Source organism: Stenella coeruleoalba (assembly GCF_951394435.1).
Source record: "Stenella coeruleoalba genome assembly, chromosome: 14".
NCBI classification, from domain to species: domain Eukaryota; kingdom Metazoa; phylum Chordata; class Mammalia; order Artiodactyla; family Delphinidae; genus Stenella; species Stenella coeruleoalba.
In genome coordinates, this window is record NC_137160.1 from 50,176,656 (window position 1) to 50,202,159 (window position 25,504).

At 44.8% G+C, this 25,504-nt stretch overlaps 1 protein-coding gene across 2 annotated transcripts in view; it reads left to right on the forward strand.

The window, feature by feature from the left end:
* TMEM241 (transmembrane protein 241) overlaps positions 1–25,504 on the forward strand; it is a 107,448-nt gene that overhangs the window by 26,115 nt on the left and 55,829 nt on the right. For both annotated transcript variants that reach the window (XM_079942166.1, XM_079942165.1), the window contains exons 5-10: positions 10,619–10,696; positions 16,592–16,617; positions 19,948–19,999; positions 22,201–22,249; positions 23,389–23,434; positions 24,551–24,586. In XM_079942166.1, the coding sequence (XP_079798292.1) occupies positions 10,619–10,696; positions 16,592–16,617; positions 19,948–19,999; positions 22,201–22,249; positions 23,389–23,434; positions 24,551–24,586 (287 nt within the window). The remainder of the gene's footprint in view (positions 1–10,618; positions 10,697–16,591; positions 16,618–19,947; positions 20,000–22,200; positions 22,250–23,388; positions 23,435–24,550; positions 24,587–25,504) is intronic.

Below are 25,504 nucleotides of genomic sequence, written 5' to 3' on the forward strand. Positions count from 1 at the left end.
CTTTTGCCTTTTCAGATTTGTCTCTTTAGGATCAAGGTATATGGATTTTAGAATGAGCCCAGGGTACAGTAGACATGCATAAACTTGAGACTCTTGGTTGCAAGTGTTAGAAAGCTCACCAACTGGTCTAAGTAAAGGGAAATCTCCTGGTTCACATTAATGAAAAGTCATAGTGTAGAAACTGCTTCAGGCATGGCTTGACCCAGAGGTTCCAATGACCTACTCAGAATCCAGCTTCTGTCTCTCATTCAGTTCTGCTCTCTGTCTTTGCTTCATTTCACAGCCAGGCTCTCGCCTCATGGATGTTGTTGACTTCAGGCTGACATCCTCACAATTTTAAGTCTAATGGAAAGACTGTCTTCCTTGTAGCTTCTGTATGGGTCTCACAGTTCACTCTGATTGCATCAGTCAGGACCACTGCCCATCCCAGGTCTAAAAGCCGGATGGACTTACATTGATTGACCAGTCTTGGATCATGACTTTTCTGAACCATTCACTGTGACTGGAGAGACTCAGAGCACTGTTTGGCCCGCCCTGGTCATACAGGATCCCCAGCTGGACCCACAGACTGAGAAAGGGTGAGGCAGATGCTTTATATTGGAGTGCTTTACCAAGGAAGGGATAAGGAGGCTAGGTGGCAAAGAAAACCCTCAAAAGTCCATTGTAAATGTCAATCTAGTACGTCTCAGGCAGATGGAGATTTCTGTAACCTGCAACAATGCTTCTCAGAGTGTGGTCCACAGAAGGTGATAGCCTGTGAGCTCTTTGTTACCTGTCTGTAAGGAGATTGTGCCAGAATGGGCATCACGCTTGGCACTAAACACGCTGATTAGTTTGAGCTGACACTTTTTTTTCATAGCAGGACTTTTTGAGGAAGGAAGCAGTGCACTGACTTATATTCTGTGCGAGGTCCTTATCTTTTGGAGGGACCGCATTGGAGTGCCCCTGGCCTAGAGCACAGACTTCTCTCATTGGCAGGAGGAAGCTGCTGCGATTCAAACTCTGAGCAAAGGGAAACAACCCCAAACCAAATATATCCAGTTAGAGTGCGAGGAGGACAGAAAGGAGACACTTATTATTGTTTTTTTTAGTGAAATAACTCAACCCAGCATCTGTTCTTTGTTTTCTGAGTTTTTTGTTTTTACGTAGTTGCTTAAAAATTTAGAGTGGATGAAACACGAGGCACTCGTACAGCTTGTGTTAGATGGAAAACCCGCGTCAGTGTACTGGTGCCAGGCTGGCAGTTTCATGAATCCACGAGGACCTGGGGGAAACATGCTCAGTTAAAATCCGTGGGTGTGTTGTTACGCAAAACACTTAGGAAGTTGCTGTGCTCCATAAAGGCCTCCTTCATCTGACAAGACTTTGAAGCTATCCTTCTGATGTGCAACCCCTGAGAGTAAGCTGATGTAACTCTTCAAAGGCGAGGTGGGGACAGTTCTTTATTGATTTTTCTACCTGGAACTCACAACCGAATGATAGAATTAAGGGAAGGAGATTGTTCTTGTGGCTGTCCATTCAGCAAATATTTATTGGGGAATCTACTTCTGGGGGCTTAATGAGGAAGAAGACCTGCTTCCTGACCTTGAAGAACTTCCAGGGGAATCCGTGAGAGACACACAACTCACCATGGGAACAGGCATCGTGAATAGTCAGTGTTATATATGTGTGCCGGGCACTTCGTATTGTTAACCCTCATGACATATGAAGTTGGACTTAATTACTCCCATTTACAGTTCAGGAAACTGAGATGCAAATTATTTGACCAAGGTCACCAACTAGTAAATGTTAAAGCGGAGATGCAAACTCAAGCCTGTGCGATGATAGTGGTTCATCTGCAACGCTTACCCTCTTTCCTCCCTAAATCACAATAAGCAAAGGAGATGAGCCCATCAGGATGGAGCTGGGAGGAGGGGAGAGGAGCCGTGTGGCTGTCCTCCCTTCTACAGGGGCTAATTTAGCTCTGCTTCGCCAGCGTTCCTGCCCTGAATAAGGTCACAGTGATGAGGGCTGATGGCATGAATGTCAGTCTTTGGAGGGACAGGACAACGTCAACCAGTCGTTATTACTCTTATTATAATTTCCCTGCCGCAGCCCTTCTCAGCTGGACAGGACTGCCTCAAAGCCTGTGCTGGTGAGTGTTTAGAACAGATGTGCAGATTCTCACACTCAGGAGCTTCAGGGAGAAGCCATCCCAGTGCTGGTGATCTGGGTGCTCAAACCATGCTCTTTTCTTGCTTAGGGTCAGCAGTTGGAAGACTCTGCAAATCTAAACTGAGGCATCTCGACAGGACTGGCCTTGGTTTCCTACCCAGCACTTTGATCTTGAGCCTTCCCTAACTGCTTGTCAGGGTTTCTGTCTTCACTCAACACAATGGAATAGAGATTGGCCGGGGGTGTCGGTGAGGAAACACACATGGATAATCAGACTCGCGTGGAGTGAAATCACTCAGTTAAGCAAACTGGAGCCTGTGGGTTCCCTCCCGCTTGGTTTGGCTCCAGTATCACGTAAGGGATCTTGGATCCACAGGGAAAAGGACGTAAATGTTGATCTGTCAGTAGAATGGAGACCCTTCCCCTAAGGTTCCCTGTCACTGTGGTTAGAGGCAGTTCTCTTTCACATGGTTTTCTCATCAGAGGTGATCAGAGTCCGATTGCAAGGATTACTTAAGATGTGGGTGCAGTGGCAAAATAATAACCCCCTCCTCTGCATTTTAGTTATGTTCCTGCCCCATCTAAAGATGTTTTCCATAACCCTTATAAAATGACTTATTAAAACTGGGCTCCAAGCGGAAAACTTCATGACACTGGACTTAGCAGTGATTTATTGGCTGTAACAGCAAGACACGTGCAACAAAAGAAAAAAATAGGCAAATTGGACTTCATCAAAATGAAAAACTTCGGTGTATCTAAGCACGCTGTCAACAGAGTAAAATGGCAATTCACAGAATGGGAGAAAATATTTGAAAATCATCTATCTGATAAGGGATTAATATCCAGAACACATAGAAAACTCCTAAAATTCAACAACAAAAACCAAACAACCTGATTGAAAACTGGGCAAAGGACTTGAATAGACATTTCTCCAAAGAAGATATGCAAATGGCCACTGAGCCCATGATGAGGTACTCAACATCATTACGCATTAGGGAAATACAAATCAAAATCATGAGATACCACTTCGTGCCCATTAGGATGACTGTTATCAAAAAAATAGAAAATAACAAGTGTTGGTGAGGGTGTGGAGAAATTGGAACTCTTGTGTGCTGCTTTTGGGAATGCAAAAATGATACAGCTGCAATGAAAAACGGTATGGTGATTCCTCAAAAAATTGAAAATAGAGTTACCCTATGAGCCAACAAAAAAATTGAAAGCAGGAACTTGAGCAGGTATTTTGTATACCTGTGTTCACAGCAGCATTATTCACAGCAGCCAAAAGTTGGAAACAATCCAAGTGTCTGTTGACAGATGAATGGATAAACAAAATAGTATATCAGTACAATGGAATATTATTCAGGCTCAAAAAGGAAGAAAATTCTGACACATGCTACAACATGGATGAACCTTGAAGACATTATGTTAAATGAAATAAGTCAGTCACAAAAGGACAAGTCCTGTATGATTCTACTAATATGAGTTACTTAGAAGAGTCAAATTTATAGAGACAGAAAGTATTGGTGCTTACCAGGAGCTGTGGGCTGGGGAGAATGGGGAATTATTGTTTAATGGGGACAGAATTTCAGATGAAAAGAGTTCTGTGAAAGGATGGTGGTGATGGTCGCACAGCAATGTGAATGTACTTAATGCCACTGAACTATACACGTAAAAACGGTTAAAATGGTAAAGTTTATGTGTCTATTTTACCACAGTTAAAAAGATATGTTTATAACTCCCCTCCCCAGGCTACAACAGAGATTTTCTTGAGGATTATATGGGGGAGGGGGATATGTTCTCACTCACCTCACTCAGAGCCCTTTCCGGTGCTGTAGGAGGTGCATATTTAATTTAACTGAATTCATTCCTATGCACTCGTGTAAAAAAAGGGTGAGAAAAATAGCAGTTCACTGAGAGCAGGCCAACCTGCCCTCTGTAGTAGCATGTGCATTTATGGCCCCAAGTGAGGTTCTTATTCCCATGCATCTTACAAGCTGGCGTTCTAAGCTGCCTATTTTTCAAACAAAAAGGCCCCCAAACACAGGTCAGCTACTTTATGTGAGGAACAGATGAAGGAGGGAGGTGGCCTCCAAGCTGGTGCTGGAGATACTCTGGCAAAGAGGGAGTCTGGCCCTCTGCCCTCAAGGAGTTGACCCGGGAGTTCCCTGGAGGTCCAGTGGTTAGGACTCCACGCTTTCATTGCCAAGGGCCTGGGTTCGATCCCTGGTCGGGGAACTAAGATCCCAAAAGCCGCTTGGTGTGGCCAAAAAAAAAAAAAAAGGTGTTGGCCAGTTAATGACAGAATGATAAAACTAATGTAAATAAACACTCAAATTTATCTCATGCCAATCAGTTTGTGAATATATTCATTTATATGTACACATAAACATTCAAACACCTCAACTGTCTTCCCAAAAGGATGTGTTGTGGCTTAAAAGAATAATGATGATGAAAATAAGATAAGCATTTCTTATGAATAGAATTTAAAAGAAATCTAGGTCAAGGGTAATTGAAGAAGAACTAGATGAGACCACAGAGAGACTTAGCACATATCTTATGAAATAAATACAGTTGGGCCTTGGAAAGATGAGAAAGCTCTCATCTTTCTGCAGCCGAATAAAGAAGTTACGAGACTCTCAGTGCTTGTAAGAGAAAAGCGGGTTGTTGCCGCAGACATGCGTCTTCCTTGCTGTCAGGTCCTGAGTCCTCATAAAGGGTAAACTGAGCTACTTAGGGTCTTCAATCGCATCCTTATAACAAACACAACGGTAACCTGATTTCTGGGATTCTTAGTGCAGTTTGGAGGCCTAATGACAGCACAGTTCAGTAGGAGCGATTCTCTGGGGCTAAAATCTCTGCTCTCCAATTATCCGGCCCCCTTCCTGTAGGAACAGTTATTTCTGGCATGCATGATTTTGATGAAAACTAGGCAGCCAACAGTTCAAAGGTACATTCTTTGGCAAGGGCCTGGCGAGCAATTATTGTATATTGCAGATTAAGGCCACGTCCACATATTTAAAAATCACCCAAATTGAAGTTAGGATTGATGTTTTTCTATAAAAACTTAGAAGTCAACCCAGGACTTGGCTAAGGGAGTCATCCCCACTCCTACAGCATGACCCGAGGCCATGCCTGTGGGCAGGGCCAGGATTTTCCGTAGAAAACTGTTTTAAGTCAGTTCCAACACCTGAACAAATAACAATCAAGGCTTGAAAATTCCACTCTGGGAAGCATGGGATTAATGAAAAATCTTACGTAATAGTTACCAATTTCTCTTTACATCCAGAGAAAAATTTCCAATGGTACATGGATGCAATGTAAAATTATAAGTGAATGTTAAAATTTTAAGAATAAATTAGTTGCAAACTGTGCCCCTAAGTAATGAAATGAATTGGCCTGTAGGGTAGTTGAATTCGGTCAATTACATTTTGTGTCAAAATTGATACCTTGGGCTTCATGGTAGTTGATCTTGAGCCATTTTTCCTGATGAAATATGGTGGGGACCTTTTGTTATTGAGCCCGTTCTTAGAGTCTTGATGTGAAAGAACAGACTTGTTTTTCTGTTCTCTTTAGCAGCAAGCTAGTGTCTAGATCATCTAAAGTGATTTCAAATTATTAAGAGGCAGGTTAAAAAGGAGAACCAAAATACATCCTTTCTTTTTTCTCATCCGTATAACTGGAATGTTAATAGTATCTCCCTCATAGATTTATTATGATGATTCAATATGTAAAAGCAATTAAAACAGAGTCTGGGGGCTTCCCTGGTGGCACAGTGGTTAAGAATCTGCCTGCCAGTGCAGGAGACATGGGTTTGAGCCTTGCTCTGGGAAGATCCCACATGCCGCAGAGCAACTAAGCCCGTGTGCCATAACTACTGAGCCTATGCTCTAGAGCCTGCAAGCCACAACTACTGAGCCTGTGCGCTGCAACAACTGAAGCCCGTGCATCCTAAAGCCCATGCTCCACAACAAGAGAAGCCACCACAATAAGAAACCCATGCACTGCAACGAAGAGTAGCCCTGGCTCTCCACAACTAGAGAAAGCCCATGTGCAGCTACGAAGACCCAACACAGCCAAAAATAAATAAATAAATAAATTTATTTAAAAAAAAAAACGTACAGTGACAGCAGTAACATTTAAAAAAAACAACAGAGTCTGGTACATAGGAAGTATTCAATATATCTTAGCTATTATTGTTATCATATCTCAGAACTTTTTATTTTGTTTTTTTGCCTGCACTGTGTGGCTTGTGGGATCTTATTTCCCCAACCAGGGATCGAACCTGTGCCCCCTGCAGTGGAAGCGCAGAGTCTTAACCACTGGACCGCCAGGGAAGTCCTCATTTCTCAGAACTTCTGTCTGATTTCACAAAAATAAGTCCTGCTGAGCCTCACTCCATAAAGATAAAAGGCAGGTTTTCTAAAATAATCAGTCACTGGAGTCTCTTGAACTAATAACGTAGTTCAGACTGGGGCTTCATGCACAGAGGTGGAGGCCAAGGGAAAATCGGTAATCATAAATTGTAGACTGCCTTAATACTGTTTTTCATAGATCTCTATGGAGGCTGATAAAATCAGTCGTGGAATTACTGTTTCTAAAGCCTGTTAGCTCCTCAGTCGAAAAAATGGCTTGAGAAATTCAGATTAAAAAATTTTTAAGTGGAAATGGAAGATATCCCTTTAAAAAATGGCATAGAGTTTACTCCGAGATCATCTGTTTTAGATCATACCAGTTATATTGCTGGAGGAAGCAGACTGGCAGGATTTGGAACACAATGGTATTGGACATTGCACAGTTGTAGGTCCAGGAAGTTTATACTGGGGGCTTGCTGTAACTTGGCTCCATAACATCGAGACTGGGAGCGTGGGCGTTGCCGTTACTGGGTTGGAGTCATGGAGTCATACCCAGAACTAGTTGTGAGCTCGCCAGCAAGCTGCCCCATCACTCTAAGCTTCAGTTTCCTTGTCTGTAAATCAGGGCAACAAGCATCCGTGGATACAGTTGTTGAGATATGGTTTAAATAAGAGAATGCAATTAAAATAATTAGCACTGTGCTGAACACATTGTTGGTATCTATTATTAGAGAACTTTAATATCAGTTCTGGGGACTCTCCTGGTGGTCCAGTGGTTAAGACTCCGCGCTCCCAATGCAGGGAGCCCGGGTTCCATCCGTGGTTGGGGAAATAGATCCTGCATGCATGACTCAACTAAGAGTTTGCATGCCACAACTAAGGAACCCACATACTGCAACTAAAGATCTTGTATGCTGCAACTAAGACCCGGTGCAGCCAAAAATAAATAATTAATAAATAAATATTTAAAAAAATTTTTTTAATTTAAAAAATTAAAAGGCAACTTTCTTTTAAAAAATTAAAAATAAAATAGAATAAAAAATAAAGTAAAATCAGTTCTGTATGTGTAGATAGATCCTTTTCCAGAATCTGATCAGAATCTCCTAGGCAGATGGAGAAACCTGTCCACAGTTTATAAAACTGAGAAAATTAAGCCTCCTTGAAGTCTAGAGTTAGCGTCTAGAGTCACCCTAAATCTCGTTTCCTTACTGATTTTATAGTCAAGGAGGCAAAAGCATTTTAAATCAGGGCTTAATTTTAAATAAATAAGATCCAGGTTGCCCTTTCATTTTCATGTCATGTACCACAGGGTTAACCTCTCTAAGATTTTCTGTGCTATCTTCTTAGGCTCAGACCTAGAAGGCCAGGGCCCACGTTTTCCAAACATGAGCCCAATGGATAAAGCCAATTAAAAAAAAAAATCTCTTTAATAATCTTAAAATACATAAAGAATAATTGAAAATATAAAAGTTTAAGAGGGATAAAAAGAAGCACAAAAGATGAAAAACATAGAAAATAATTAAAATAAAGGATGATTTTAAAAGGAAAAAAGTTTCAGCTGCACTTTTAAAAGAGGAGAGAACGTTAAAAAGGCAAGAAAAATGTAAGGTGAGAGCTCAGAATGAAATGAAACAGTGCGAGTTAGAACAAAATACCAAAATAGGGCAGAGCTATACAGTGATAAAAGTCTTAAAGACAAGATAAAAATATATACTCCCAGGGACTTCCCTGGTGGCACAGTGGTTAAGAATCCACCTGCCAATGCAGGGGACCCGGGTTCAAGCCCTGGTCCGGGAAGATCCCACATGCCGCGGAGCAACTAAGCCCGTGCGCCACAACTACTGAGCCTGCACTCTAGAGCCCACGAGCCACAACTACTGAGCCCACATGCCACAACGACTGAAGCCCGCGCCTAGAGCCTGTGGTCCACAACAAGAGAAGCCACCACAATGAGAAGCCCGTGCACCGCAACGAAGAGTAGCCCCCGCTCATCGCAACTAGAGAAAAGCCTGCACACAGTAATAAAGACCCAATGCAGCCAAAAGATAAAGAATAAATCCATCTGGAAGTGGTTGGGCAGCAACATCTGCTTAAAGACCCACTTAAGAGTCCTTGAAGCTGGAATAATTTCCCAGCTCAGGGTCCTCCATCGAGGCCACTAAGCGTGGGCTTGGTACCTCTTAATATTGACAGCCTTCATGCAGTGCTCCTGCGTTATTTCCATCGTTCCTCCCTATAGCTCCAGGTCGTAGATATTGTTATCCTCATACTACAGAGGAGCAAACTGTTTGGATACGTGCCCTGCTCCACTAGCAGATGGTGGAGCTGGAGCCTGAAGCCCAGCTGATGCCAAAACCCATGCATTATTCTTGATCTTTTTCTGCTTTCCAGGAGACATTATCATCAGCAGCAGCAACAAAGACAATAGCACAATCCCTCACCCCTTAATCCCTCCCCTTTACCTTGTCAAGATTATCTATCAAATTAGGAAAGACTGCTGTTCTTAGCAAACAGCCCAGCGATAGTCAATGTGCAGTGGGTACTCTGTGTATCTTGATAACCCACTGGAGTGTTACCTTTTTTTATATCTTCTTCCTCCCCCCACCTTTTTTGGGGTACAAAGTTGATCCCAGTTATCCCATCATTTACTGCAGTTCAGTCTCCTAAATATTTCCCTCATGTGGCCACTTTTCTCCATCTTCGCTGCCACTACCAAGTTCAGGCCACCGTCTTGTCATTCCTTGTATTAGTTTCCTGTAGCTGCTGTAACAAATTACCACCTACCTAGGTGGCTTAAAACAACAGAAATTTATTCTCTCCCAGTTCGGGAGGCCAGGGGTTTGAAGTGAGTACCAAGGTGTGTCAGCGGAGCTGCGCTCCCTCCAGAGGCTCTAGGGGAGAATCTGCTCCTTGCGTCTCTCTTCCAGCTTCTGGTGGCTTCTGGCACTCCTTGGCTCGTGGCTGCATCATTCCAGTCTCTGCCTCTGGGGTCACATCGCCTCCTCCTCTGTGTGTGTCAAATCTCTGCCTGTCTCTTAGGAGGAGATCTGTGTTTGCATTTGGGACCCACCCAGATAATCCAGAGTAATCTCCCCACCTCCAGATTCTCACCTTAATCCCATTTGCAAAGGCCCTTTTTTCACCCTATGAGGTGACATTCATGGGCTCCAGGGACTAGGATGCCGCTATAGTTTGGAGGGCCGTTTTTCCGTCTATCGCACCACTGAACTTTCGCAACCATCTCTGCCTCCTTTGCCCCACCCAGCAGTCCAAGGTCCCCTAAACACGCAGGTCAAATCATGCACGGTGGGCTTTAAACTCTTCAGTATCTTGTGGTCCTTGGGACGGTCGTGATTCCCTGATAGGGCCCGTGATTACCTCTCCACCTTCCTCTCCCCCACTTTTCCCTTCCACACTATATTCCACCCCACTCAACTCCCCCTGGTTCCCCGAGGAGGTGGGCTTCCTCGCTCCTCTGGGCCCTTGTGTGTGCCTCCAGCCCTCTCCCGCCTTGTCTCTTTTTGCTGGGCTCATTCTTTTTTTTTTCTTTTTTCCCTTTGGCCGTGCCATGCGTCATGCAGGATCTCAGTTCCCCAACCAGATATCGAACCCATGTCCCCTGCGTTGGGAGTGCGGAGTATTAACCAGTGGACCACCAGGGAAGTCCCAGGGCTCATTCTAGTTCATCATTCTGTTCCCGTTTAGACTTTGGACTTCACTTCCTCCGAGAAGGCGTGCTCTGCCCACACTGGGTTGGTCATGCCTTTCTGTGCATTCGGTCAGAGCTCTTACCTCAATAGGGACAGCCTCTCTAACATGTGTCCACCTGTTCACAGGATGTGTCCCCTGCACCTGGCATGGCACCTGACACACAGTAGGTGCTTAATAACTGATGAGAATACCCGTAAGAGGGCAGTGTGTACATCCACCCTACTGAGCACAGTGCTGTAAGCAAGAACACTGATCCACGCGGAAGAGTTTTTGCTGGAGAGCAGTATCGATGTGAATGCCAACAGTGCCCACAGATCTTTATTTTTAAGCGTAAATCAAGAATTATGTAATTATGAGATCCAAGAAAATATTTTCATGCTTATTCCTTTGTTTTCTTTCAGGCCATTCCTGTGTTTCTCACTTTGCATAATGTAGCCGAAGTTATAATCTGTGGGCACCAGAAGTGTTTTCAGAAAGAGGTAAATGATTACGCAAAAGGCTAGTTTCACTCCCCTTGCTTGAAATTTCAAAGACGTGCTTTTTATGTATGGTCCAGATTAGTGTCTGCCTTTTCCTGCCATCTGTTTCCAGTCAAGCCTGCCTGACGGTGGTCACTAATTTCAAGGATCACGGTTTTGACATCCCTTCAGTTCACCAAACATACGTGGGGATGCTTGTGGGTCTGAATGGACCTCAACCCCAGGCCAGCGCTGAGCCAGGGCCTGGGGGGCCGAGGTAGAGATGACTGTGGGCCTGGATGGTGGTGGGGGGGCATTCCCCCCCTCCCCCTACCGCATCCCATCACCATGAGGAAATATTTGGCGAGCTTCCCACAGGGTGCTGGGAGCTTTAGCCCACCCTGTGGACATTCTCTTTTCCTCCCGACCCCAGCTCTGCCTTCCACCAGTTGGAACACGTTTCCTCACCTTCCGGGCCTCCATCCATGAAAAGGGGAGAGAAATGTCACCCACTCAAAGAGTCGTTGGGAGGACACCATGCAGCACAGGTGCCAGTAGGTGCTCCCAACACTTTCCGGCACATAGTAGGTGCTTTGTACCTACTATGTAGTTTAGCTATGATTTTTAACGTGATTGGTGGTTTTAGTTTGGTACCTGTTTTGAGAGTTCCTTTTTTCTAACATCTGCCTGTTTCAAATGACTTCACATCAAAATTTTGGAACTTTTAAGCTCGAGAGAGGCTAGTGGGCCATGCAGGCAGCGCACTTCTTACAGGTGTGCCAGGGACAGAGAGACACCTTTCCTGTGGCCAAGGCCACTCCACACACCAACACTCCCGAGGGACCTTTCTGATACATGGATCTGATCATGTGCCCCTACCTACAGCCCTTCAGGACCACCCAGAAGCTACCTGGAGGCCTGCAAAGCCCTTCACCACCTGGGCCCCATCCACCTCTCTGGCTTCAGAAATTCCAGCCACAACCAAACTTCTCATTTTCCCTAGACCATGTCGTAGTGTTTCTCTCCTCTGATCTGTCAGCAAACCTCTTCGTGCACCCCTGTCCCATTCACTCTATGAATATTCCTACATCCCTGTGTACGTGGCCACCCTGCCAGGCCTGGGTCTACAGTCGTAAGCAAGAGGCATGATCGCTGCTCTTTACAGAGCATCAGCCCAGAAGGGGAGACAGACATTAAACTAAGAATTAGAGCAGGCCACTCTGGGGAAGTGACATTAAACACAGACAAAGGATGAACAGGAGTTGGACATGGTGGGGAGGGGAGGGCTCCCTGGAAGAGGAAGCAGCAGATGCAAAGGACCAGACGTAGGAAGGGACTTGGTAGAAGTCATTCCGGGCTGTGTGGCTGGGACTTGATGGGGAAGAGAGGGGGCGCTTAGGACGAGGCTGGAGACGGGCCTGTGGGGCTGAGCTAGGAATTGGGGATTTATGCTGAGTGCACTGGGAGGAACCGGTTGGGTTATAAGGCCCACAGACACTGTGCAGCTTCCCAGTGTTAAAAGCTCCCCCAGTTTCTGCGGAGGAGAATGGATTACGGGAGGCGAGGGAAGCCTGTAGTGACTCCAGCGAGGCTCCGTACTTTAGGCTAATCTGCCTGCCGTGGGAACCTTCCCTGACCCCTCAGGCAGCTTGGGCACCTTCAGCTGACATTTTACTTATCACACCAGCTTGCAATTTCCATATTTCATCAGTTCTAACATGGGCTTCTTTTTCTCACATCTAACATTTTCACTATCGGGACTTCCCTGGCAGTCCAGTGGTTAAGTGCTTCCACTGCAGGGGGCACAGGTTCGATCCCTGGTCATGCTGCGTAGTGTGGTCAAAAAAATAAATAAGTAAAAATAAAATAATTCTTTAAAAAATAAGTTTTCACGATCTAAAATCAGGGTGGTTTTATAGTCAATGGTATATCCTGGTCTAATGTTTGTTGGTTTTTTTTTTCTTAGTAGTATAAAAAATACTAATTTTACAATCAGTGGCATCTTAAATTCAGTGAAATACAGTATGATTTTCCCTGTGTCTCTGCCTGCTTCCAGCCCTCTCCTTGCAGTGACCCTGTGGTTGGGTGTTTTTTGGAGCCCCAGGTCTCAGCCCAAGGACTGGAGCTGAGCTGAAATATTCACACTAACTGGTCACTTAGGTTCCAGGAGCTGCTCAGGTTCTGGGAGACTAGTCAGACCCTGACTCAATTCCACTCAAATTCCAAAGAAGACTTCTTATTCACAAAATGGATACCTTTTGTGTGAATTAAAAATGAAGATTTACCTGGTCTAGGGATGAGATCCAGCCATCTTCATGGGATACTGCTTCTTTCTTTTTTGGGGGGGCCACACCATGTGGCATGTGGGTTCTTAATGCCCTGACCAGGGATAGAACCTGCACCCCCTGCATTGGAAGTGCACTGTCTTAACCACTGGACCGCCAGGGAAGTCCCTCCATGGGGTATTGCTTCTTGATGGACAAGTCAGATCAGGCAGGTGAAGGTGAGGGTGGGACATGGGGCTGGAGGGTCCTCAGTGTATTTCCACCAAGCAGAGCGCAAGGGTCAGACTCCCAGGCCAAGAGGACCTTTCCTCGGAAGCAGTTGGGTGAATACCAAAATATTGTGAATCTTCAACTCCATTTCATTACTGACACAAAACAACATCATTTCTTGTCAGGGCAAATTAGGAAACAATTGAGTGGGTTACATATCTATTTAGTTATTTTTTTAAAAAACCCTTTCTTTCCTTTACGAATATCATAAGATGTAATAAGTCGTAGAAAATGCAGAGAAAAAAAATGTCAGAAATCAACTGTGATCTTACTTCCTAGAGGAAACGACTTCATTTATTCAGTTCAGACATATGTAGAATATTTACAGAAATGATAAAATACGTCCTGTTTTTCCATTGATCGATTTGTCGGAATCCCTAAATGCCTCATTTCTCTCCACATGGAATGCAGTGTGTTGGCCGGTCCCTGTTTGTAGATTTGTAGGTGGTTTCTAGTAGTTTGGCGTTAAAATCTGCTCTGTGATGAAGATGACCGTGATCTGTTCTTCATATGATTTACATTCCTGATCATTCAGCCTGGAGCCATGACCAAGCGACCGGGTGTCATGAGGAACATGGTTGGACGCCACCTCTCAGACTTGACCTGTGACTCCGGACGTAGGCTCTTTGGTCCATTACGTGTCAGGTTTCCCTAGAATGGCCTTGGGAGAGTAGAGTTGACCTCTTCATGACCTCGCTCCCAGATGAGGAGAATAAGCTCTATCTGGGCTGTGGTTCATTGTCACCAGCCATAACTAGTTCTTTGTGTATGTGCACACACACGCACACAGTTTGACTCTAAGTTAGCGTGTGGCTTGTGGAATTAGTCTCAATAACTTGGCAGATATATTTGCCACGGTTTAACCTTAGAATACTGCTATTCATCCATTGGTTCGCTCAACATTTATGAAGTATATGCTACATGTCAAACATCTGGCTAGCTCTACAGCTACAGATGTGGAGAGACACATATATCACCCTCACAGAACTCAGGCTGAATGGGGAGCTGACATGTAAACAGGTGCTGGGATGCCCATAGAATGTCCTATGGGCTGAAACAGGCGTGTGGGTGCACTGGGGGGCGACCGTGGGTAAGTCTGCTTGCCAGGGCCAGATATGAGCCCAGTCACACAAATGGGTAGGAATTTTCTGGGCACTCCAGGCAGAGAGGAAGCAGCCAATGAAGGCCAGTGGCCTGAAAAGGCCGGTGGGTGTCACTGCAGGACTGGCTGTGACAGAATGGAGTCCAAAAGGGTCAGACTCTGGAGCTCGATCGCCCGGGCGCACACCCCGTGATCCCAAGCAACTTACCTGATTTCTCTGTGCCTCAGAATCCTCATCTGTAGCACGTAACCCAGGACCGTACATTAACCCGTAGTGACACGAGTCAGTATGTGTCGAGCACCTAGGACAGCACCAGCAGTCCTCAGAGCGCGTTAGCTTACCCAGAGCGGCGTCAGCTACTTCCTGTGACTTTGGCAACGTGACTCTTGAGGAGTTGTAGTGACCCACGCAGAGCTGAGATGTCGTTGGGACTCATCACTGGGTGATTTGGGGACCGAGGGGCTTGCGCAGGGGAATCCCGGACACAGACTCCTTGGTTGCTCTCGGAGCCTCGGGGGCTGGAGCTCTTGCTGGTGTTCACTCTCCATGTCTCAGGTTCTGGGCTCCTGTAGTCAGAGGAGGTCAAAATAAAAAGGACTCTCCTCTGTGGGATGGGCAAACTCCTTCAGGCACTAGAGTTGATTTGCTGCCCTGTAACGGAAGCCCCTGAGCACCTGCTGGTGAACATGTCACTCGTGGAAGAGTTGAGCATCCTTTTTGTCTCCATCCTCTCCATTCCTTCTCTTCCTCCGAACTCTGGAGATGTCAGCTTTATTTAGCTCAGAATCTTTTAGTGACACGTTTTCCCATGTTGGGGGCAATTATCCAGGTGGGAGCCAGGTCACCTCTGCGTGTGTCATCCTTTCTGTACTGAAGGGATAAGTGTCCCCACTGGGGGGCAGTGGAGTCAAGGTTGGCTTTGCCTTTGGTCTCTGCTGAGGCCGGTTCCACAGAGATGAAAGATAACGTATAAGAGATAACAAAGGATCTAAAGATGGGAGCCACTGCTTTGTACACACACATCGTGTGTTTATTAAAACAATGCAATGTGGATTATTTAGTCACACATGAAAGCTTAAGATAGCCTTCATAGCAAACCACATGTTTCTCTTGCCAGTGCTTTACTTTTTTAAAAAATTGAGATATAATTGACAGATAAAATTATATTTGTTTCAGGTGTTCAATATGATTCAATGTTTGTATATATTTCGAAATGATCGCCACAATAAGTCTAGTTAACATCCATCACCATGCATTTGTTTTTCTTGTGATGAGAAGTTTTAAGATCTACTCTCTTAGCAACTTTCGAATATATTCAATACAATACGCTGCTGTTAACTATAGTCACCGCGCTGTATGTTACGTCCCCAGGCTTTGCTTATTTTATAATAACTGAAATCTTGTACCTTTTGAGTGCTTCATTTTTAAACAATATGTTCATAGTTCACACTTCATCTGAGCTGGAGTAAAAGAAAATTGCAGTTTGTCCTCAACTAGCAAAATAATCCTTCTGAAATGTCCAGAATTAATCTATTATCTTGCCTGACCATTTCCCCTGTCAAATATGAAAAAAATCTATGCTTCTTCCTGCTAGAGCTTTCTTCCCAAGTGCCAAGGACTAATTCCCTTAAACTGACCAATAAAAAGGAGGTAACAAAGGTAGAGTATGCATTAGAATTTCTTCATTTCAGGGAGCTCTAAACGGCAACTGTAGATTTCCCCAATCTGCCCCTTTTTCCTTCTCTCTAGGGATGGAGTCAAATGTCCCTTCTCCTTTTTTCTGTTTCCTAATTTACACATCATACCAGAGAATTTATAGCACTGCTCAGGGTCAGAGCTGGATTAATGAAAGGAAAATTTAAAGAGACAGACCGGAAGAGAAGTTGAACAAGAGCTTAATTTCTTTTCCTACACAGGGTACATTGATTTCTCTCTCCTTTTCATGGTGTGTAAGATGTTCGAAGGCTTGGGCGTGGCGTCATTTTGCTTTTTTGTGGGTAAACATAGTTCTAATGGTGAGAGCGGTAAAACTACTCATCCAGAGTGCTTTGCTGAAGTGACTCAACTCTGGACCTCTGAGTCATCCTTCGTTTGGTCCAAGCAGAAAAAGCCTCAATAAATACTGAAGTGCAGCAAGTTGTTAAGCCCCCAATAAACTTATTCATAATTTATGTGCCTCTTGATCTAAATATTTACTTTCAAGGGGAACAAAAAAGGGTTTTCAAAGACTAATTGTACGTCTCTTTATTTTCATACAGAAAACATCTCCTGCGAAGATCTGTAGGTAAGTTTAAAAAAAACAAAAAACAACTTCACAAACATCTAAAATAGAAGATTTAACCTGATATTAACTTCGATGAGAAACCGTCTGTTGACAATTCATACTTGAGAGTTGACAGAGGAGTTTATTACAGACACTCACATATCCCTATTTTGTGTCTTATTCTCAAATATGCTCTTTTTTTTTCTGAAATATTTTATCCCTAAGGGGAAAACAACTCATGCTAGATTTCAGCCATTGATGCCCAGAATTTCACTAAGAGTTGTGCAATGCTGATGAAGAATGAAAATGGAAAAATGGAAGCGACTTAAAGTTTTAAAAATAATGTTTGATCCTCATTGGGTTTTTAAGAATTCCCGTGGTGGAAAAGTACTGGCCTGCGAATCCACGGATCTGAGTCATGGTCTTGGGCCACACAGCGCCGTGACCGTGGGCAGGTTTCATGCCTCTCTGTGCCTCAGTTTTCCCAGCTGAAACGTGAGTTGGGCTGGACCTTCTGGCAGGTCCCTGTGCTCCTGTTGTGCTAATTCTGACCTGGATGCCTTGTCCTCTGGTGGCTTCCTGCTTCCTCGGCAGTAGCTGCGAAGCTCGGTCCTGAAGATAGAAAACCAGCAGAATGTTTTAATACGTGGATTTAGGACTTTTTGTTTCATATATTTCTGGGCTTTCATCCAATCTCCTTTTTTTGCCTTTATTACAGGCTGCTACTTGAAGAAAAAAAATCCCACTGTCAGGAAGCATCCTCTTGTTTAAAAGATTAGCGGGTGTTAAAGAGAGGCATTAAAACCCATTTATGCCTGATGTAATCAGGTGTTGCTCAAGGCCAAGTTCGGTGGGAAACTAGGGGCTGCCTCACACCTGGCACTTCTCCCCTCAGCCCTGAGGGCTTGTCTGCTTGAGGGGATCTAACGCTCATTGCCTGTGGATGGGGAAGCATCCTGCATCCTCTAAAGCCTCTGTCCACTGCAGGCAGACACCAAAGCCATGAGGGTTCTCCTCTCCCCACAGCCTACAGCCTGCCTATTCCTGTGCAGTCCCAGAAACCCTCCTGGACAACCTCCCTCCTCTCACCCCACCCTGACCTCCGAATCCCTCAGCAGTCGGGTGCCAGGGAATTGTCTCAAGGCTGTTTGAGTGTGTGCCTTTAAAGTTGGCGAGGCTATAGGAGTGGGTGGACTGGAGTGGTTAGAACCTGTCCCGTGTTGTCCTGCCCTTCCTGAGGCCCTGAGGCCCCAGCTCTGAGGATTCCTCTGTACCCATCCTCCTGCCTCAGGCCCAGCAGCCATGCTAGTCTTTTAAGGGTTACACACTGTGTGTGATGACAACAGTGAGGACTGTGGGGGGGGTGGGTGGAGGGTGTGTGGACAGAATTGATTAGCGTCACTATTGCCAGTGTACTTAGGTTATGAGTATCAGGCTGTTGTGTATTCTGTATATATATGTAAGTAATACAGAATTTGATATGTATGTAGAACATATACTGGTGTGAGATGTCATATGATAAAGTTCCCTAACAGTGAAAATGCTGTATTCACTGCCCCCCATTCATGTCTTTGATCCTTTGCTGTTCGCCGCGTAATGCAATGGTCAGAAGGGACCCAACCCTGAATATGTTGTTGCATTACAAAATGGAAAGAGGGGGAAAGAGCATGTGGTCCTTTGGGTTTTGTGTTTTCTGGTGCCTTTCTTTAGGAGGAGAGAATGATTGGCAAAAGCTATAGGCCAAGATATTTTGGTATATGAAGCCCATATACCATCTAAAAACCACTGATTTCTAAGCCAAAAAGGATCTCCAAATCGACTTTCTAATGAATGAGAAAATGTAAAAATATCGTGATTGGCAATGTTACTTTTTTGTGCAAGAATTATAAAAAGAACCTTTTATTATGGAAATTTCTAAACAGATATAAAAGTAGACAGAACAGTATAATGAAGCTCTGTAGACTCATCCCCCAGATTCAACAGTTTTCAACTTAAGCCTCTACCCAGCACCTCATTTCAGCAAATCCCAGGCATTGTAGCGTTTCAGCCATAAATATTTTGGTATGTATAAGAGATTTTTTTCTAATGAAACTTTTTTTTGTTTGTTTTATTTTATTATTATTATTTTTGGCCACGCTTCGTGGCTTGCAGGATCTTCGTTCCCCAACCAGGGACTGAACCCCTGCCCTTGGCAGTGAAAGCGCCGAGTCCTAACTACTGGACCGCCAGGGAATTCCCTTATTTGGGAAAAAGTTAAAACCGATAGAAAAGCTCCAAGAATATTACAATGAACTCCCATATACCTTTTATCTAGATTCACCCACTGATAACGTTTTTCGTATTTGCTTTCTCTCTCCATATATACATATGTACATATATATCACATAAAATATGTAAGAATATATACATAATTATTCTTACTCTTATTTTTTTCTGAACCATTTGAGAATAAGTTGCAGGGGTTATGACTCTACCCCTAAATACTGCAAAGCGTATCTCCTAAAAATAAGAAGCTCTTTTATAACCACAGTGCAATGTTTAAGTTTAGAAAATTAACATCGGATACAATACTGTTAGGTAATATTGAGTCGATGTTCAAATTTGGCCAATGATCCGGATATTGTCTTTTATAGTAATTTCTTCCCCCAAAGATGTCACGTCTCTTTCATATCCTTTAATCTGGAACAGTTTCTCGACTTTTTATTGCCTTTCATTGGCTTCATAGTTTGAATAGTGTAAGCCCATTGTTTTGTGGACTATCCCTGAATTTGGGTTTGTCTCAGTGTTTCCTTGTGATTCAGTCCAGGTTATGCATATTTGGCAGGAATACCACATGAGTGACGTTGTGCCCTTCTCAGTACATCGTATCAGGAGGCACATGGTGTAGCTCTGTCCCACTATTGGAGATGTTAAGTTTGATCATTTGGGTAAGGCGATAAGTTTGTAATGTGCTTTCCGTGGTGTTTTCTTATTGGTAAGCGGAATAACTGTAGTCTGCTTGCCCAGTTTTCCACTAGTGTATTTTTGGGGATCGGTAGTTTAAAGAAGCCTCCTTTTATATATACTGTTTTTCTCAAGTGAGCCAGCTGTGGTTTTGCACGTGTCCTGCAAATGCCTGTCTCTGGGAAGATGGCTAGCCGAGCCCCAGAGAAGAAACTGGTGTCAGCAAAGCACGTAATTGAAAACTACATGGGTAGTGAGGTTCTCGGAGGATGAACGGGGGAATTGGGTGTGGTCTCACGAGATCTTTGCCTCATCCGAGCTCCAGTCCGTGTATTTCAACCTCCACACTCTCCGGGACTCACCCTTGATGTTGACAAGTGAAGCTGCGTGTTTACCCCCTCTCCACAGTGCCCTCTTCCTCCTGGCTGCCGCAGGGTGCCTGCCCTTCAACGACTCCCAGGTGAGTTCAGGCAGACTCACTTTGCCTTCCAGGTATCTCTGAAGCCTGCGTGGATTAGCAGAGTTTCCGAATCCTTCCTTTGAGAAGCAGGATAACCTTGGCCTATACAAAGGCATGTAAAAGCAAACTTTCGGGGCCCTAGGGCACTTTTTGGCCAGGCCAACACCTCTCCTCAGGTCTCTGCCTTCTCCCAGGCTGCAGCAGGGGAGCCCGCAGACCTCGGGCCTCTGGGTGCCGCGACGGGGGCGGTCCACCCTCTGTACGTGCTGGGGGGACCTGCACATCCAAATGACTCCAGCCCCACACACTGAGGTGAAGTTGATTTTCTTTTCCTCTCATCCCAAGGGCCTCATCTGCACAGTGATTTTCACTTTGTCAGACTGAGTTTTTCTTTCTTAGGCACTGAGAACCCACCCCCACCTCCAGGAGTCATCTCATTTTGGGCTCTTTTTTTTCTTTCTTTTCTTCCCCAGCATTTATTCAGTTCCCATCAAGTGTTAGGCACTGAGCCAGGCTCTGGGGGCACAAGCAGGAATTGCCATCCTCCAGGCAGAAGTCGGAGTCTAGTCAGAGCAAAGGGGAAGGGGCAGACGATGAACCGATAATTATAACACAGGGAGGCCAGGGCTCTGTCCGGGGAGGTGTGGGATCCTTCGAGGCTCAGAGCAGGAATAGGGAGCAATTATAGGGAGCTTACTGTGTGCCAGGCTCTGTGCCAGTGCTTTAGTGCCTCACTCTATTTAATCTCACAGCAATTCCACAAGGGTAGCAGCTATTATTATCTCCATTTCATAGCTGAAGAATAGCGAGGCCCAAAAGGTCACCAGCTAACACATAAGTGGGGATTTTAGAATTTAACCCAGATCTTTCTATTTTCTTTCTTTCTTTCTTTTTAAGTTACTGATCCTTTATTTTGTTCCAGTTAATATATCAAGTTTTAGCAACATGAAAGCCATCGTACATTGGACACTTGTGTGCCAGGCACTGTGCTGAGATCTCTGTATACTCGGTTTCATTTAATTCTCACAACAAACCTTGAATGGTTAGGATTACTATTTTACAGAAGAAGAAACAGACTTAGATTAAAATAATTTTTTTTTCAGCTGCTTGGTATAGTGAGTGTATAGATGGTGGCACAACCAGTCTTCAAACCTAGACTTGTCTGCCTCCAAAAGACATGTTTTTTTTTTGCGGTACGTGGTCCTCTCACCGCTGTGGCCTCTCCCGTTGCGGAGCACAGGCTCCGGACGCGCAGGCTCAGCGGCCATGGCTCACGGGCCCAGCCGCTCCGCGGCATGTGGGATCCTCCCGGACTGGGGCACGAACCCGTGTCCCCTGCATCGGCAGGCGGACTCTCAACCCCTGTGCCACCAGGGAAGCCCCAAAAGACATGTTTTTAATTACCGTGCTAGTTTATAGCAGATGGGCAATAGTCTTTTGGATGTGGGGAAGGGAAGGGGGCAAGAGAATTAACCCGGATCTTTCTGATGCTGGAGCCAGGCTCTGCTTACTGGACCTAAATCTTGAAGGGGGAGGAGGAGCAACCCAGGAGAAGAGGCAGGTACGGACAGAGCCCTAGAGGCGTCCTGAGTGGCCTGTGATTCAACTTTATTGAGCACCTACTATGTGTGCGTCCCTGGGCAAATTCCTGCCCTCTTGGAGTTAATCATCTAGTGCGGGGTGGAGACAGAGACAGGTCACAAGTAAAACAGAGTGTGTCAGGTGAGATAAATGGAAAACGGAAGGGAAGAAGAGGCGGGAGTGCCCCTCAGCTGAGTTGGCCAGGGACGTGCAAGTTCTCTTTCTCTGGAGGGGGATGGGCAGTGGATGGGACTGGTTGGGTTGATAGGAGCTTGTCATAGGGATTCTTGGGTGTCCTGAGTTTGCATTTCATCCTGAAGTCACTGGGGGATGGCTGGATGATTTTAAGCAATAGGCGGCACCATCAGGTCTACTTTTTAGAGATGCAGTGCTGGGGAGTTGGGGGGATGGGGAAAGAGATGCTGGAGGCAGGGAGCCGTGTTAGGAAATGTTGTAGGCAACTGGGTGAGAAATAAGGAGGGACTGGCCCAAGGCCCCAGAGTCCTGTCTGGCACCATGCCTGGCACTGTGCGTTGACTTTTAGTGTTTCTGATCATCATGCTGGATCCCGTTTGTCTGTACTTACAGCCAATTCTTTTTTTTTTAATCTTGTGTTACAGTTTGATCCAGATGGTTATTTCTGGGCTATAATTCACTTATTCTGCATAGGTAAGGGTTTTTAAATAAATTTATTTATTTATTTATTCATTTTTGGCTGTGTTGGGTCTTTGTTGCTGTGTGGGTTTTCCTCTAGTTCCGGCGAGTGGGGGCTACTCTTCGTGCGGTGCATGGGCTTCTCACTGCGGTGGCTTCTCTTATTGCGGAGCATGGGCTCTAGGTGTGTGGGCTTCAGTAGCTGTGGCTCGTGGGCTCTAGAGCGCAGGCTCAGTAGTTGTGGCGCACGGGCTTAGTTGCTCCGCGACATGTGGGATTGTCCCGGACCAGGGCTTGAACCCGTGTCCCCTGCATCGACAGGTGGATTCTCAACCACTGTGCCACCAGGGAAGCCCCGTCGGTAAGTTTTTAAAGAAGTCTTACTGAAACAATTGAGACTTATTATTCCTTATCATGTATCCACTTTTTAGTGATCCTGGACAATAGGAAGATGAAATCCAAGGTGTCAAGGTTAAAATTAAATGGGCATTTTTCTGGTTTGAATTTTCTGTTTTGGAGTTTTCCTGAAATGTTTGCAGTTTCCATAGAGTCTCGCCTTTCTCATGACAGACATTAATTAACTCGCCAGGGCCCAGGCTTTGCTTGCTCAAATCCACTTGTGCAGTGCTGGTTGGTCTTCTCTAAAAATGGTGAGAAGAGATCCAGATCCAGAGGTTTGTGTCAAAAACACTCTCTTTCAGCAGTATACAAAAAAAAAAAAAAAAAAAAAAAAATTAAGTGGGTGAAATAAAAGGACCATCTACTTTATTTCAAACCAGTGTTTCCTATCTGTAGTCTTAGAGGGAAAAACAGTGCCCTGACTTTGTGACACATGGGTCAGAAGTCCTGCGGTGTTTCTCATGTGCACCATCAAAGGAAATCCAGGCTTAACAATCCTGTTAATTGTGTCCTTCTGGGGACCACGAGCCTTTCCAGCCCAGCACTCTCTCTATGAACTGCATCATCTGGGGGATTATCGAATGTGCATCCTTGAAATTCTCCAAAGTGCTCTTGGTCGCCCCCTATTGGCTGCAGGTGACCCTTGCAGGGAAGAGGGGCCCTTCTCCCTGCGGGTTTCATGCTTCCCAGGAAGCACCAGCCGGCCCCCTCAACAGAATGCCGCGTGCCAGTGACTTGTGTTGCTTCCTTTCCAGGGGCTTATAAGATACTACAGAAATCCCAGAAATCCAACGCGTTAAGGTAAACTTTTAAAGTTTGGTGAGTCGTCCTTTGGTTAAAGGAAAGGGGTGAGACCCATGGGGTCGTGAGCTTCTTCCATCAGCCAGAGACTCCATGAGTCCAGGATGGGGGGAGGGCAGCAGGCCGGGTCCATCAGTACCTGAACCATTGCCAGCGATGTGCAAAGAGCCTGGAAGTCTCTCTCCTCTTCCTTCAGGGTGGCCCTTTAGATGACATTTTGACAAAAATTGCATGACCGGCTGCCTTGGGCCCCAGTTCACCTCTTCCAGCTCAGAGGCACAAGTCTTTTTTCTTGTTTCTCCAACCCCTTCCTAACTTTAGACCCAGAAGCCTCCCCCGTCACCAGCTCTGTTCTAGGGTAAAATGAGGCCTTTGTTGAGGGCAGTCAGTGGAACAGAGTTGCTGAATGTAAATGAAAAAGATGAGAATTCAGGCCTTGGTTGGGCTGGAGCCGCCAGGTCAGAGCCCGCCACTGGCCAGCTGGCCACTGGGTTTCGGGGCCGTCTGAGGCCCACAAAGAAAGGTCTGAAGGGACTGACTCCTGGGAGAAGGTTTTACATGCTGAGGGTATGTGATGGGTCCTTAGAGCACCATTTTTTCTTTGAATAAAGTGTTTTTTCAGCAAGAAGCCAGTAGAGTTGTTAGATAAAATACAGGATACCCAGGTAAATTTGAATTTCAGAGAAGCAAAGAATAATTTTTTTAGTTTAAGTATGTTTCATGCAATATTTGGATCATACTTATACTAAAACATTATTCTTTATGTGAATTTCAGATTTATTTGGGTGTCCTGTATTTTTATTTGTCAAGTATGGTAGCCCTAGAAGCCAGTCCAGTGACCTGAGAGAGCTGACACTCCTTTTAAAATGGCAAATGTACACATAATCGGCCACAAGTGAAAATGCATGTGATAGTACTAAATTGAAAACGTTTTTAAAAAATGAGCCAGGAAATGGTTTTGAATATAAAGTACTTTTCTTAGTGTTTATTAATGATTTATAAATCTAGGAACTTATACATAGATCTAATTTATTAATGGAAGAAAATGACTATTTTGTGTATGTTAAACACATATTATTTTACCTTTTATTTATTTATTTTTTTCTCATTTCTTAGTGACATTGACCAGCAGTACTTAAACTATCTATTCAGGTAAAATATAATTTAAATTTTCAAAGAATAACTCATATTCTTCTAGAGCTAATGGATTTTTACTTTCCAATAATGTATATATTTTCTATTAATTTTTTTATTGGAGTATAGTTTATTTACGACATTGTGTTAGTTTCTGCTGTACAGCAAAGTGAGTCAGTTATATCCAGTAATATTTTGATAAGGGAGATCTGAGCCAGTGTGCCTGCCTACCAGGAAGGCAAGCTAAATAATTGGTGAGATGATCAGAACTGCAGAAACTAAATAGTGGTCCTGCCGTTAGGCCAGGCAAGAAGGGCTTCCATCCAGCCCCACACTTCAGAGAGCCATGCCTCTCCCCAAGGCATATGGAGTCTGTAAGGCTAAGAGCCCACACCCTTCCTTCTAGACTGGGCCTTGGAATTTCCGACCCAAGTGGATTCCAAGGCCTCCCTGGGTCTGTCTTCTTAACTCATTCCGAGACCCAATGGATGTCCAAAGAGAGGCTGTTAGTATGAGGGATGTGCATGGAGGGTGGGCTTGCAGACTGAGGTGTCCACACACACATGTTTGAGGTCCTTGGGTGCAGGACGGAGTCTGGTGTCGGGAGAGAAGAGGGTGCACTGGGAGCTGGGAGCCAGAGGCAGGATGTCCCCACACTAACACCTTCTGACAAGAAGCTCCAAGGACTCCAAGAATCCTAAATTTTAATCTGGACTTTCAGGTTGCTTTGAAGGTGTACTTGTTAAGGTAGGATGAAGTTTGAGGCTTGATTTATAATATGTAAGTGTAGTATATGGATTTCCATTTGTACCATTGCCCCAAGCCAAGTAAAGAATAGGGGTTGGCTGCTGAGTAGAATAGCTGGGGAGTATTCTTGCATTCTGAGAGTCCCACATGGTGCACTGAGGGACCTAATTGAGAAAGTGAGGTTTTGCT